At 39.8% G+C, this 13,038-nt stretch overlaps 1 protein-coding gene across 6 annotated transcripts in view; it reads right to left on the bottom strand.

Moving 5' to 3' along the window:
• RALGAPA2 (Ral GTPase activating protein catalytic subunit alpha 2) overlaps positions 1–13,038 on the bottom strand; it is a 188,562-nt gene that overhangs the window by 56,983 nt on the left and 118,541 nt on the right. For all 6 annotated transcript variants that reach the window (XM_072140620.1, XM_072140621.1, XM_072140622.1 and 3 more), the window contains one exon: positions 11,764–11,891. In XM_072140620.1, coding sequence (XP_071996721.1) covers positions 11,764–11,891 — 128 coding nt within the window. The remainder of the gene's footprint in view (positions 1–11,763; positions 11,892–13,038) is intronic.

Below are 13,038 nucleotides of genomic sequence, written 5' to 3'. Positions count from 1 at the left end.
ATTTTTTTTCCTGCGTTGGGGCTTTGCGTTACACTATATTTTCGGATCGTAGCAGAAATTAAAAATGCAAGGTCTTCCATTCACCTTTTATTCCCTGTTGACTTCAACGTCTGGGCATTTACCTTCTAGTAATAATAGCATTAAAAAAACCATTGGCTGCTGCTATTTAATGACGGTAAAGTGAGCGGATCTTGAAAAATGCAGGTGTGAACTTAGGTTCCTTTCACAAGATGTGTTTTCATTGTGCTTTGAAATGCACCCCCAAAATATGGGGGAAATTTATCAGTGCTTCTATACCAGTTTTTGGTGTAGAAGCATTTATATAATTGCAAATTCTTGTGAAAAACAATAATCTGCGATTATTATGGCGCCTACCCCACCTCTAAGTCATCTGGGAGTAGAGGGGGCGTGGAGGCCGGCATTCCGGGCACGGGGCGTTCCAGTGTCTGCGTACTTTTTAAAAGCTGCAAAATTTAGGTTGGACCCGGTGTAGTTTCGCCCGCCAGCCGTGACACCCACCATATACGTGCCTGGTACGTTTCCACAAGAGCGCTGGTGGATGATAAATTCCCCCTATATGTTTTGGGATGCATTTGCAATGTGTTTCAAAATTAAATTAAACTGAGGCAATGAGAACATATTGTGTGAATATGGTTTTAGTTGTACCATATATTTAGGATTCAACAAGATTGGTTTAAAATGACTAAATGCTTAAAGGAAATGAACCGTCAAAATAAAGCAAAATCTATCATCAAGAGGTACACCAACTCCTTGATCCAGGCAAGAAGTGCTCACTGCACAAGTACTAAGGAAGCCGGGTGAGGGTGAGACAGTGTAAAAACCAGATCACAGAGGGGCTAACGTAGCTGCTCGGGCTCATTAGCATAATTGTGAAAGTTGATTTTAGGAAGGAGATCATGGATAACAAATATAATATGATTAGCACAGTCGCTGTGCCTGGATCTATGAGTAGGTGTCCCTGGTTTATCATGGTAGACCTCATTAACAAATAACAAAAATAAAAACCATAAATTAAAAAAAAAATCCCAATTATGTACAACAGTTTTTAGAATCAGACAACATTAGTCTTCAATCTACTTATTTCAACAAACATTTGTTCACATAAATATCTTTAAAAAAAAAAAAAAACTTAAATAAATAATTTTTGACTATTTCAATTTTCCAAACGGCTGAAACCGTTTATTATGTTGTGCAGTTTATAAAGTTTTAGGATCATTTTCTTTTTAATAACCACCGGCTTTGTAAGACTTCATAGCCTGAGGTTTGAAAGCATGGGTGTGGAAGGTGGCTTTTGTTTGGAAAAATTAGCAATGCTATGAGTCATTGTGCATTAGAGCCGGAATAGTTTTGCATCTTGTATGAATCCAGACACCATATGCCATGCGAGGCTCTATTACTTTATTTGGTGCCGTTGTAGACAGGGCAGACACGTGGGTATCCCCAATGGAAAGGCTGTCTCCTCTCAGTGGTGAGTGGAGGAACCCAGTGATCTGAACACATCAGACATTGTAGCTAGCAGCAGGAACAGCTGGTAAGCTAGCAAGAAGCAATGGCAATACAGAACTAGAATGTTAATGAGACCCGGTGAACTGACAACACAGCCCTTAAAAAGAGAAAGAAAATTATCGTAATTGTGTTCTAATTTTGGTAATTTACTAGCGGGAAACACAATATAATCTCCAAGAATCTAAAATAACGTACAAAATGATTAAGCAGCATAAACAAGCAAGACAAAGACCTACTACTAGGACACGAACCTTAGGCACTTCTGTAACTGGATGTCTAAAATAACACAACTTTACATCCCCCTTCCCCATCAAATCGACTAGTAAAAAAAAAAGAATCAATGCGAAGATGCTGCAATATTTGTTGACGTTTCTATCGCGTTCCGCCTGCGTGAGCAACGCGAGATGACATCTAAAGCAAATGCTAATGAACAACCCTGTTTAATATTCCTAAATGCAATGGCTCCTCAAAAGCTCAGTGATACGTGTATTATGGCCCACTGTGTGTCGGCTGGTTACTGCCTTAATCCGGCATATTTAAGTGGAAGGAAAATGAAGCTGATGAAGTGTTTGAGATGCAGACTGCTCAATTAACCCCTTAAGCGCAAAGGTGGCCTACAAAGCCCGCTTATAAAGAACTTGCAGGAAAGCAACATGCCGTGCAACACACTACTATTTACCAGCATGATGCTGCATCCTGGATGCTGGAAAGCTGCTTTTAGGCAATAATATTGTTTATCAGTGTTCTAACCATTTTGACGCTTATTCACATGGGTGTAAAAGTTTGCGTCTGTGTGTGTGCTGGATCACTGACACACATGTTAACCGGTTGGGGGGCAATGGAATGTGAAAAGATATTGGTGCAATATTGTAAATATTGCAATATTAAATCTATATGGCACAGTTTTTATAGTTTTTAGCTTTCTGTGCATATGTAAGCTATAGATGGCCCTATTGAAAAAAAGGTGCATTAGGCAACTGCATTTTATTGAAAAAAAAAAAACCACCCTTAAGGATGCGGCACAAATGCAGGCTCTTGTGGCCGTCATTGGATGGATGTGTGTGTGGGGGGTCTTTTATCATATGGAGCAACTGGGCTTTCCAGTTTATCCATGAAGCACTGTGCATCACCGTGTCGGGAACATGCTGACTACCTGCACTACAAAAGTCAGGGCAGTTCCTTTCCCTGCCTGTCATTGCAACGGGGGCATTCCCTTCCTATGAAAATCGGAGGATTGTATACAGCCGTTGCTTTCAGCATGCAAAATGCACACTATGTTTAACCAAAATGCCTAACTGAAAAGTGCAGATAATATTAATAAACTTTGTAATATACTTAATGCAAGAAATATGAACTTGTGTCCTTCTTTGTCCACTACCTGGGAACCGGTCAATACATTTTGACCAAATCACTGATTCACACAAACTCCTTTAAGGGAAGCTTCTTTTTGTTTTGTTCTCAGCTGACAGCTGAGACATAAAGGAACCCGATAAAATGTCTAGCAACTTAACCATTTAAAGATGGTCCCTAAGTAGTAAAATCGCATCAGAGAGGTCTGGGTATTAAGGTACATTCACATGGTGGTATGCAAGCTAGGTGGGCATACCACCGTGCGCTGGAGAGGAGGTGACCCCCTCCCCCTCCATAGAAAACAGCGGGGCCGTCATTGCAGTCTATGTTGATGTATATGCGGCTGCAAATTTGTGGCCACATATCCATCCCCACAGACGGCTGTCTGAATGAGGTCTTATCCATCCCCACAGACAGCCGTCTGAATAAGGCCCTAAAGACGTTTATCATAGGCCGCCTTTCCTTATCTCTACATGCTGTAAGGGACTTCAGATACGCTGCTCACTGCAGGAGAAAGAAGTGCAGTAAAAGGCACAAAGAAGTTGCTTTATTTACTATATTAAAAGTTTACCATTTCCTGCTTTCTTTATTTCTAGAAAAATATTAGCTTAAAAGATTTTATTTACATTTTAAATCTTGATAAATAAGAGGCAAGATTGACCCTAAATTACAATAGGTTGATGCATTGGAAATGACTAGTGACCAAGGCCTCTCCTCACAATATATGCTCAGAGTCAGAAGCTTCAAGGACACATCTGTGAAGTCAATGTCTTTCCCTATAACTGTAGTTTGTTGGGGTGTATGGTATAATAATTATTTGCGAGTTATTAAAGAAAAAAGTCAGAGTGGTTTCAGAGTGGAAACTGAAGGAATTATAAAGAGGCAGAATTTCAGGGCATGAAAAATGGATAAAAAATAGAACCGGAGCAGTACAAAAATATGGAATTTTTGTCCAAGTTCTTGAAGGGTGCTACATGTAAGAGCACTATTTCCACAATCTCATGTAATGCTACCTAAAAGCTTTGCCTTGCATGAGTTGTAACAGGCTAGGACAGATTAGAGCTATCGATTGATGCCTGGAGAAGGTTCTCACTGTGAGAACGGAAGGTAAGCAGTGGAGACAGACAGCTAAAATATCGATCTACAGCAGCAGGGAAACTGCACTTCAAAATGAAGGTCAGGGCTTTTTTATCCCACCTATTATAGCTACCGCAGTGTTCATCAGGGCACAGCCAAGATTGGTGTTGCTTGGGCAAGTGCTTATGCCTCAAAACTCCAGTCTCTCTTTAGATAACTGGTTACAATAAGTGACAGGAACCGCTCAAGATGGCAAGTTAAATCTTGTGCTTCCGTCTGAGCAAGGTAACAAAGAGCGACCGCAGACAAACCTGTCACTCAAGGATGATCATCTCACAGAAGAGAGCTGTCAGGTGCCACAGTGAATAAATTGCTGCGCCGATGTCAGCCTCTCCTCAAGACCTTCCATAAACGTTTCCAAATGAATCCGCGCACGGACAGAAATTATCCAGGAAGAAAAGCAATGAAAATGAAGAAAGGACTTCATAAAAATAAATTGCGATCATTACTTATGTTTCTGATGGCCCCTGAGTAAATATCTCAGTGGCTTTAGACTTATCTCCATGTATTAGAGGTCAATAACTTTAAAATAGGAATCAAATATATCGGGGTATTAACATTTTTGGTTGGAATAGATAAAACATATGTAACTTAATCAACCCTCTGTCTAGTAAAAAAAAAAAATAACATTTTAAAAATGCATAAACTTTAAAACAAATTGTAAGATTTCTAGAGAGGTTATTTTCTCATAATCATTATGTGGCCTCCATCTCCACTATAAATGTCTGCATGTGGTAACATCTTTGTACAATGCAATGAGCCTGACCCTTACTGCCACTTGCCTATTCTTTGAAACCTATAGGGGCTGTTCTGCAAGAGACAGTATATGAGTTATACTATTCTATCAACAGTGACGGTCTGCCGAGCGGGACAAGACACCGACACCGGACAATGGACAATATTTCATGCTGAACTTTAGTGGGAAGTGCGACCCCTTATAGTTATTTAACCAAGTTCAGGTTCAGGGCATGGCAGGCATTAGGGCAGAATGGCAACAAAAGGTCTGGGAATAGAAGACTGAAATGCGAAAGGTCACCCGAGAAACTATCGCTATCCAATGTGACAGGAGAGAAAAAAAAGAAAACATGTCCACTCACTTTATACTATTAGATGTAATATACAATTTCTAGAATGGCTTTCTGACCTAACAAATCTTCAAATCTTTAATATTCCCATATTTGTAATATTTCTAACAGCACCAAATTAAAGGAAATCTGTTATCAATAATAACTAGGGACACAAACTTATAGATTCAGGCAAGTCCTGACTATGATAATCTCCTTATAGTTGTTATCCATGGCCTCCTTTCTTGTAAAACTTTTAAAACTAGGTTAAAGAGCCTGATGTGGTATGAGGTGTTACCAGAGCCCTTCCAGTCTCCACCTTTCACCCACTCCCTCCTCTCTGCCTAAGCGCTCATTCACACGCGGGATGCCCACAGTGCGGCGATACCGCCGTTTGCTGAAGAGGAGGAGAAGGTGGCCACTCCTCCCTCCATAGAAAACAGCGGCGCACGGCCGCACAGAAGCCGAAGGATAGAGCAGGCTCTATCTTTTTGCGGTGTGCAGCCCGGATCGGTGCCACACATGTGTATCCCTGCCATGCCGCTATTGCCATCTACGGGGACGTACATACGTCACCGCAGGCGGCCATGTGAATTTACCCTAGGAGGGGGGATACTGTAACAGCCTATGAATCTGCTGCATGGAGGGGCTCTGGGAACAGTTCATGAGTGACGAATATAAGAAGATAAGTATCTGCATACTTGATTGTGATGGTAGAGTTGTCACGTTAGCGTAAAAGAAATCTACCATAAGAGTTTTATAAATTTGCAAGATTTCCTAGATGAGTTATCATAATTCTACGGGGTGGTGAAAGCCTTCCAGGAAGTAGTGTTTTCTGTAAATGGTCACAAAAAACTGCATCTGAAGGCACAGCAATGGTGGCCCAAAGCACAACCACAGGGAACACAATGGAGCATGGCATCCATACTGGATTTCTGCCCAGGAGACAGCTTAAAAGAGTTGGCCAGTATGATGTTAAGGTTTAGAACGTCTATTGATCATAAGGGAACTTGGTAGGTTTCTGACCTGAACAACGTCTGAACAACAAAGCTTTGGAGTGTGGGAGAAAACCGGAGGACCCAGAGGAAACCCACACAAACATGTAGAGAACATACAAACTCTTTGAAGATGTTGACCCTGGGACTTGAACCCAGATCCCCAGTGCTGCAGTGCTAACCACTAAGCCACCATCCCGCCCATCTATCATTTTAGAGAACATTCTTTTTTATCTTGTACATGAGCTTCACTTTGTTCCAGGGAGGAGTATGTTGTCTTTGCACCAGTTACTTTCTTCCATGCTTCGTCTGAAGGACCAACATATTTCACAAAAAGAAGGTGAAGAAAGGAAAACAATTATGCCAACAGACATTGCCATTTCCCTGGTGCACTGAGAAGCTTACTTTCAGAAAGATAAAAACTGACCTTTCTATAAAATGACTTATTACTGGCCAACGGGAAAGGTATGCCTGGGAATCTTAACAAGTGCCCTACACAAGGGTGGATTTGCTTGTGGGCGATTCGGGACTTCCTTTAACCCCTTAATGACCGCCCTATCGGGATTCTACGGCGGTCATTAAGGGTACTTCTTCTGATGCGACGCCTTTCTACGGCGGCGCATCAGAAGAAGTTTTCGGGACACCGGGTCTCGCTGGTGCCGGTGTCGGGCTGTGATATCACAGCCCAGACCCGGCACTAACACCCGGGATCGGAAAAACTCCGATCCCGGGTGTTTAACCCCTTGCACGCCGCGGTCAAGCATGACCGCGGCGTGCAAGTGTGCCCCCCGTGGATCGGACCCCCCCGGTGTGCTTACCGGGGGATCCGATCCCTCCTGCCGCTGCCCCGGGTTCCGACGAGTGACCCGGGGCTGTCGGCTCCTCTTCTCACCGGGTCCTGCCTTCCTGGCTGCGCATGCTCAGTTACTTTCACTATACACTGCAATACAAGTGTATTGCAGTGTAAAGGCTTGAATAAGCGATCGGATGATCGCTTATTCAAGCCAAGAAGTAGAAAATGTAAAAAAGTAAAAAAAAAAAAATTAAATCTTTTTATAATATAATTAAATAAATAAATAAATAAAATAAAAGTCCCATAATCTCCCCAGTAACACATAAAATGCAAATAAAGTATATAAAACACAAAACACGTACATATTTGGTATCACCGCGTCCGTATTAATCTGTACAATAAATCTAAATCAATATTGAACCCGCTCGGTGAACTACGTAAAAAAAAAACTCGAAAAACTTCCCATAATATACAATTTTTCATCAAACACCATCACAAAAAATGTTCTAAAAAGTGATCAAAAAAAGTTACGGTACCTAATATGATACGACTGAAAAGAACAACTGTTTTCGCAAAAAATAAGCCCTCAACCAGATCTGACAACAGAAAAATACAGAATTTATGGCCCTGAAAAGTTGTCAATAGTAAAAACAATGCGATTTTCTCCAATATTGGTTTTGCTCAGGAAAATTGAGCAAAATAAGAAAAACTATATAAATGAGGTATCACCGCGTCCGTATTAATCTGTACAATAAATCTAAATCAATATTGAACCCGCTCGGTGAACTACGTAAAAAAAAAACTCGAAAAACTTCCCATAATATACAATTTTTCATCAAACACCATCACAAAAAATGTTCTAAAAAGTGATCAAAAAAAGTTACGGTACCTAATATGATACGACTGAAAAGAACAACTGTTTTCGCAAAAAATAAGCCCTCAACCAGATCTGACAACAGAAAAATACAGAAGTTATGGCCCTGAAAAGTTGTCAATAGTAAAAACAATGCGATTTTCTCCAATATTGGTTTTGCTCAGGAAAATTGAGCAAAATAAGAAAAACTATATAAATGAGGTATCACCGCAATCGTAGTGAACCAGAGAATAAAGATAAAATATTATTTTTACGTTACGGTGAGCGGGGGGGGGGGGGGGGCAAAATGCTCACAATCCAAAATAAAAATTGATGATTTTGTTTGTGTCCTTCTTGAAATAGTTAATAAAATCTCATGAATAAGCTTTAGACTCCCAAAATAAATTATTTATACATTGTATCTCATCCCATAAAAAATAAGCCCTCATATGATCGCATTACCAAAAAAAAATAAAAATTTATAGGTCGTACAATGTGACAATACAAATCTGCTGTGGACGGCGCCTCCATTCATTCTATGCTCGGCCGTGCGCCCGTACAGCAGTTTACCACCACATATGTGGTATCAGTACACTCGGGAGGAATTGGGCATCAAGCGTTGCAGTGCGTTTCATCATTTAATTTATTCTGAAAATGTCAGTTTTGGCCTAAATGAATGTATTTCCAAAAAAATTCCATAGTTTCTAAATCGCAGGTCCATATTTTTTAACCCATGTGAAACACTTAAAGGGTTAATGGACTTAATAGAAGTTGTTTTACATACGTTGAGGGGTGAAGTTTCTATAGTGAGGTAATTTATGGGGTTTTACTATTATTTAGGCCTCTCAAAGTCACTTGAAAGCTGAGTTGTCCCTCAAAATATGAGTTATGGCAATTTTCATGAAAATAAGAAAAATCGCACCTAAAGTTCTGCACCTCATAACATCCTAGAAAAATGACCGGAAGCATAAATTATCATCCCAACATAAAGCAGATATTCTGTAAATGTTAATTATCAAACTTTTTGGGTAGTTTTACTTCCTGTCTGGAAACCAGAACATTTCAAACTTGGAAAATGAAGAATTTTTACAAACTTTTGCCAAATTTTCACTTTTTTTCAGAACGAAACGCAAAACTTATCACTTAAATTTTATAACTAACATGAAGTACAATGTGTCACGAGAAAACATTCTCAAAATCACCGGGATATGTTAAAGCGTTCCGAAGTTATAACCAATTATCGTGAGACATGTCAGATTTGAAAAATCGAGTCTGGTCAGTGAGCTGAAAACTAGTGTCGGTGATAAGGGGTTAAAGGGGTTTGAAGTGGTGGCTGAGTTGCGCACTTACAGAAATCATCTGAACACTAAGGGTCCCTATACACATATGAGAAAAAGTAATCAGGTTCAGTTGACCTTTATATCTATGAGCGTCTTCTAAACGTCCATTGGACAGTGATGTTGAGGGGAAGGCAGAAGAACGTTTAATTTATTTTTTTCCAGCTCAATCCTTTATATCCCAGAAGTGGCTCCCAGAGATGTCCAACATCGTCCGACTTTCTTCTGCCCAAGTTGAGCATGCAGGTGTATGAGCTGGAGTATCAGCTGCTGGCCGATTAAAATTTTTTCAAAAACTAACACAAAAATCATTTAAATTATGTTAAAAACTATTGAACTTCTACAAAAATGGAAACTAAAAAAAACACATGTCCAGTACTAAAAAAATGTATTTGGTGGAATTTGTCTTCATGATCAAATGATTACAGTGCAAACCCCAGAGATTTTTCAATGGCTCAGCAGGTTTCGGGTCCCCATGGAAACCAAATCTGGTACATTGTCCTCCACTCAGCTGGAGTATTGAATGTTGGGGCCTTTTGTGCATGATGAGATTTCTTCTGCAACCTTCCAGCAACAGACTTCAGTGCTTCCTCCTGACTCGCTTCTAATTGAGATGCAAATGAATCTCTGCGGCTGATTACACTTCCCTCAAAGCTCCTGACAAGTGCAGCTGTATCCAGAGTCTGCAGACGTTCCAACAAGTGACTTCAGCTGTCTTTACTTGAAAACGGCTGCCAAGCCTCCACTGTCCTTGTGGAGATAGATTTGTTTCAGAAACACCCATTGCCTAAACTTCAGTAGACACAATTATCCATCACTCCATTGTAGGCTCTTTGTAGGTCGTGTGGAGGAACCCCTGGCAGGACCTGCATGTGCCATCATCAGACTGTGAGCACAGGTCAGGACCCTTGTCTTCTGATACTTATCCCCATTTCCAAGAGTCTTGCGGAGGGATTTCCAGCACTTAGTAGTTTAGGAGAGCGGGGTTGTTATAGAGCAAAATATGCAGGTGTTTTTCTGAATATTTGAATATTGTATACTGGAAACAGAGACAACTTTTTTAAAAAAAAACTTTTTCAAAAAAATATGGCTAAATAAAGTTTTTCTTCAAACAAAGAAAATCACGATTGGAGCTGGAGCCAGTGACTGGTCAATGGGATAATTATATAATTCGTTCTCCAATACAAAGACTAGTAGCTATCCTTAAAATCAACGCCCGTCCCTTTAAAATGCATTAAAACTAGTACTAATGGTTAGGTAAAAAGCTTTTGACATGCCCTAAGGAAGGCACTTTACATATTGTTTTAAAATTGATACAAGACATTATTAATCATATGGAGGTGATCAATGTATGTTGTCATCATATAGTTAACCCTTCACCCCAGGAGTCTGATTGCCACAATGGCGGTGGATCATAAGGGGTATTCCCACTTCAGCAAATTAACGTTATTGTTTGTATAATAAAAAAATAAGACAATGTTTTAATATACTTTCTGTTTGAATTCCTTGAGGTTTTCTAGATCTCAGCTTGCTGTCCTTCTATAGAAAGATTCATTGTTTATTTCCACTGGATAGAAATCTGACCATGGTCACACAGGTGCATGGCTCGTTAGTGTCATAGGGAGTAATCAGCTGTGTGATTAAACGAGCCGTGCACCTGTGTGACCATGACCATTGGAAGTAAACAATGAAGATTTCTATAGAATGACAGCAAGCAGAGATGTAGAAAACCGCGAGGAATTGATGCAGAAAGCGTTTTGGAAATTTGTATTGAGATTGACTTAAAGGGAGTCTACAAGCTACTAATCCCCCCCAAATAAAACAAGTATTTTGTAAGCTTTCCAGACCTATATTTCCTGTATTACAGTGATCTGTCATTTCAGATTTAATCTTTATGAAAATTTACTTCTTGGCGTGGTGGGGGGGGGGGATTATTGCTGGTGCAACAGTTTCCTTCTTTCTATACTTTTAATTACCGTACTTTATAATAATATCAATAACTGTGTAAGGCCGCATGCCCCCTTTGTATGCTACGGCCCGGGTGGGTAAATTGTGAGTCTGGATCACGATTCCCCATAGAGTAGTGTGCATGAGGCTTGTACCAAGTGGCATAAAGAAAAGAAAACTGGGGGCGCAGCATATACGGCCCATCCCAGATTTTGCAATGAAATAAAAAGTAAATTAAGTTAAAAATTACAAAAAGAAAAAAAATCTCTAGATCTGTTACACATTGGTTATTATCCCTTTAGTAACAAAATATAGTGAAGCACATATGCACAAAGGTGTGAAGTGGGTCTTAGATTTAGTCATTACATATTGTTTTACCTTTTGTTTAAAGCTTAAAGGAAGGCAATCAAGTGTCTTGATACATGAAGGTGCTGTAATAAGAGCGTATTTCTCAAAATTGGGTACAATATCTCCAGTCTTTCGTAAGCCCACAAATTTCTATGTCATCGCCCATTCACATAAACGTGAAAGCCTGAATACGGTACATGTCAGCTTGTGGGCGTAGAGTTGACAACGCAGCATCAGTGACAATGACGGCAGCCCTTTGATTCTTCTTCCAAGATGACTCAGGTCTTCTTTCAGTTCATGTTAAATACAAATCGCCATGTGACAACTACACGCGCTCTGCCAAAATATCAAATGAAAGCACTTACCAAGTCAAAGTCTTCCTTATGAAATATGCCTAGCATAAAAAGGATACAAGCTCTGGTACAGGGGGATAAGGGACTTGACAGCTCTGCTGGCATTGATGCAGGTTGCACACACTAGAGTTGGCAACAGCTTTTCTGTTACAATAGCGCCGTCGAAAAGGGGACCGAAAAATGGCACCTATGAAATAAACACACAGAATTTTAGAGACAAAAGGATCTTTATACAGATTCACCTACAAACACCAGCTGTCATTACTATGCCAATACGTGCCGTTCTCTGCCTAGAACTGGCTCTGCATAGTCATACACACAGCAACGTGCTCTTGTAGATCTCTAGACAACAACATTACAAATTCACAATGCAGATTTATAGGGGAGGAAGAGTCAAGTCATTTCCTAAGGGTCACATCTTTAGGGTATATCACCTAACATATTAAAGAGCATCTGTGACCAGAATGCGGAATGTAGAATGATATAATACATATATTCTATACCATGTCAGGGTTATGGTCACAACCTGAGTGTAGGGTCATCCATTTCTTAATCAAAACACTCATGAATATTCATCAACATTCTGCATGTGCCTGGGTCTCTATGAATACACAATTGAACAGCTTCAACATGTTTGGTCTCATTGGTCATTGGCCTATTGTGTGACTTTTCAACAGTTGAGCTGAAGTGATTAGGATTGGTCAAAGTAATCCTTGGACAAGTCTATAAGTTTTACCCGAAATACTTCACTTACTATGGATGGAATTAGATGACAGCAATTGTACATACAATTATTTATGTTAAATGTGAACTAACTACTGAAGAACAACATTGTTATGGGCATATATCCCCATAAAGTCACATGTCTAAGCATCATGGGATTGATAGCAATGTGCAGTGAAAAAAAAAATCCATCAAACACGGCCATTTTTTAAAGCAAGATATAAAAGGTTCTAAAAAGTGGCTAAGATCCTTGAAAAATTTTAGGGTGTTTTCAGATGGATTTTTGTTAGTAATGCTGTTGTCTATGAAATTGTGGAACTATTAATAATTGCCTATGTGACACAGTGCAAAGCATACCAGTGGTGAAGTGGGCGGAGACTAATCTCTTCATGCATCTGTCCTGAAGAAGAGACCAATACCCTCTGCCCAATGTTTCCATGATACCTTGTATTCTCTCATCAAGTAATTTAGTAGTAAAACCAGTGAGATTTGATGGATATAGGTAACAAAAATAATAGGCAAAGTTTTTCTACATACCAAGAGCTATTGGTGAAAAAAAAAAGTTATAGTTGTGCTTTAAGGATTGTGTAAAATACAGACCATTTAGGTGG

The sequence above is a fragment of the Engystomops pustulosus genome, chromosome 3 (assembly GCF_040894005.1).
Source record: "Engystomops pustulosus chromosome 3, aEngPut4.maternal, whole genome shotgun sequence".
NCBI classification, from domain to species: domain Eukaryota; kingdom Metazoa; phylum Chordata; class Amphibia; order Anura; family Leptodactylidae; genus Engystomops; species Engystomops pustulosus.
This window is presented reverse-complemented; position numbering and strand designations above follow the sequence as displayed.